Source organism: Fukomys damarensis, unplaced genomic scaffold, assembly GCF_012274545.1.
Source record: "Fukomys damarensis isolate Sample0158 unplaced genomic scaffold, DMR_v1.0_HiC HiC_scaffold_39, whole genome shotgun sequence".
Lineage (NCBI taxonomy): Eukaryota > Metazoa > Chordata > Mammalia > Rodentia > Bathyergidae > Fukomys > Fukomys damarensis.
The window spans coordinates 43,131,250-43,132,594 of record NW_022900951.1 but is presented as its reverse complement, the minus strand read 5'-3'; the positions used below and the strand labels follow the sequence as shown (position 1 = coordinate 43,132,594).

General features: G+C 53.1%; 1 protein-coding gene across 1 annotated transcript in view; it reads right to left on the bottom strand.

Annotated features, from left to right (window-relative positions):
- Positions 1-1,317, bottom strand: part of Plp2 (proteolipid protein 2) — an 8,307-nt gene extending 6,990 nt beyond the window's left edge. Inside the window, exon 1 of the mRNA XM_010606316.3 lies at positions 1,157-1,317. Coding sequence (XP_010604618.1) covers positions 1,157-1,282 — 126 coding nt within the window. The 5' untranslated portion in view covers positions 1,283-1,317. The remainder of the gene's footprint in view (positions 1-1,156) is intronic.
- Between the last annotated feature and the right edge of the window lie 28 nt (positions 1,318-1,345).

Below are 1,345 nucleotides of genomic sequence, written 5' to 3'. Positions count from 1 at the left end.
TGGTAACGGGGATTGAACTCCGGTCCTTGTGCTTGCAAGGCAGGCGGGAGAACCATTGAGCTAAATCCCCAGCGTGTCACCTCTTTCTCTATAGCCCTCCCCTCCTCTACCATGCCTCTCAGGAATTATTTCCCACAACTGCCACAGGAAATCAAAGTGCCATCTTGGTTTTGGGACTATGAACCACTCCTGTCTAGGACCTCTGCCTGACCCCTCACCTCACCTCCCTTGACTCCCAACCCTTTCACTTGTAGATCCTGTGTCTCTCAGAACCAGACCCTCTATCCACTAGATTCTGTCCTAGTTGAGATCCATTCTGCTTGCCTCTCCAAGGACTAAGACCCCTCTGAACACTTGATTTTACCCCAGACCCCTTCTGTCCTTGATTCTCCTCATACTTTCAAAAACCTCCCTTCTGAAATTCCTATTCTGAGAAGGGGTCCCCTACCTGCCTCCACCTTTGAGAATATGTTAATCCAACCCAGACACTAAATTGCAACCCTCTCCCACTGAGACCACCAAAGCCTTTCCACCCAGGGCCCAGCCTCTGTTCTGTGAGCCTCTCCTTCCTCTCACAGATCCCTGATTCTCTCCCCTGAAAAACCCAGCACCTCGTTTCTGGGGCCCTCTCAGCCCCTCAGGGCTGCGGGGAGGCCGCCTGAGCCCAAGGCAGAGCCTAGGACCTCCAGCGCGGATCCGCTCTAGGACCTGGGCAGGGGTAAGGCCCTGCATTGACTCTCTATTGATGTGGAGCACGAGGTCACCGACCTGCAATACCAAGAGGCAGTGGTGTAGGAAAGGCATATGGTGAGCACCCCTTTAAGAATGGAGGATGCCCGAGGGCTAAACTGCAAATGACCATAGCATTGCGCAGGCCCATCTTTCAGCAGCCCACACACTGCCAGGGGAGCATCCCTTGCTCCATCTTGGCCCCCATTTAAAATGAGGGCAAAGCCTGCAGGAGCAGTTCCACAGAGAACCAACCAGAGGCCCAGGATGGCTTCCAAGCACAGCTTGCCTCATCCAGAGTCACTTGAGGTGGCGTAGTACTCCTACCCAGAGTCACTGACCTGCAGTGCTGGAGTAAGGACACTAATGTATTTATATTGCCAGCCCCAAGGCAAGCCCTATCAAATCCAACAAAGTTGTTCTGTACCTGGAGCTCCACGACAATGGCACGAGGCAGGCGACTGTCTGTGACTTCTATGTCTGCAGAGTCCAGCACACTAATGGCTGGGGTTGAAAGAGGCAGAGAGAGCGCTATCACGGGACTCGCTAACATTCTAGCCACATCTTTCTAAAAACAAATTCTGCTTCTCCCCGAAGCCCGGTTTTTTGTTTTGGG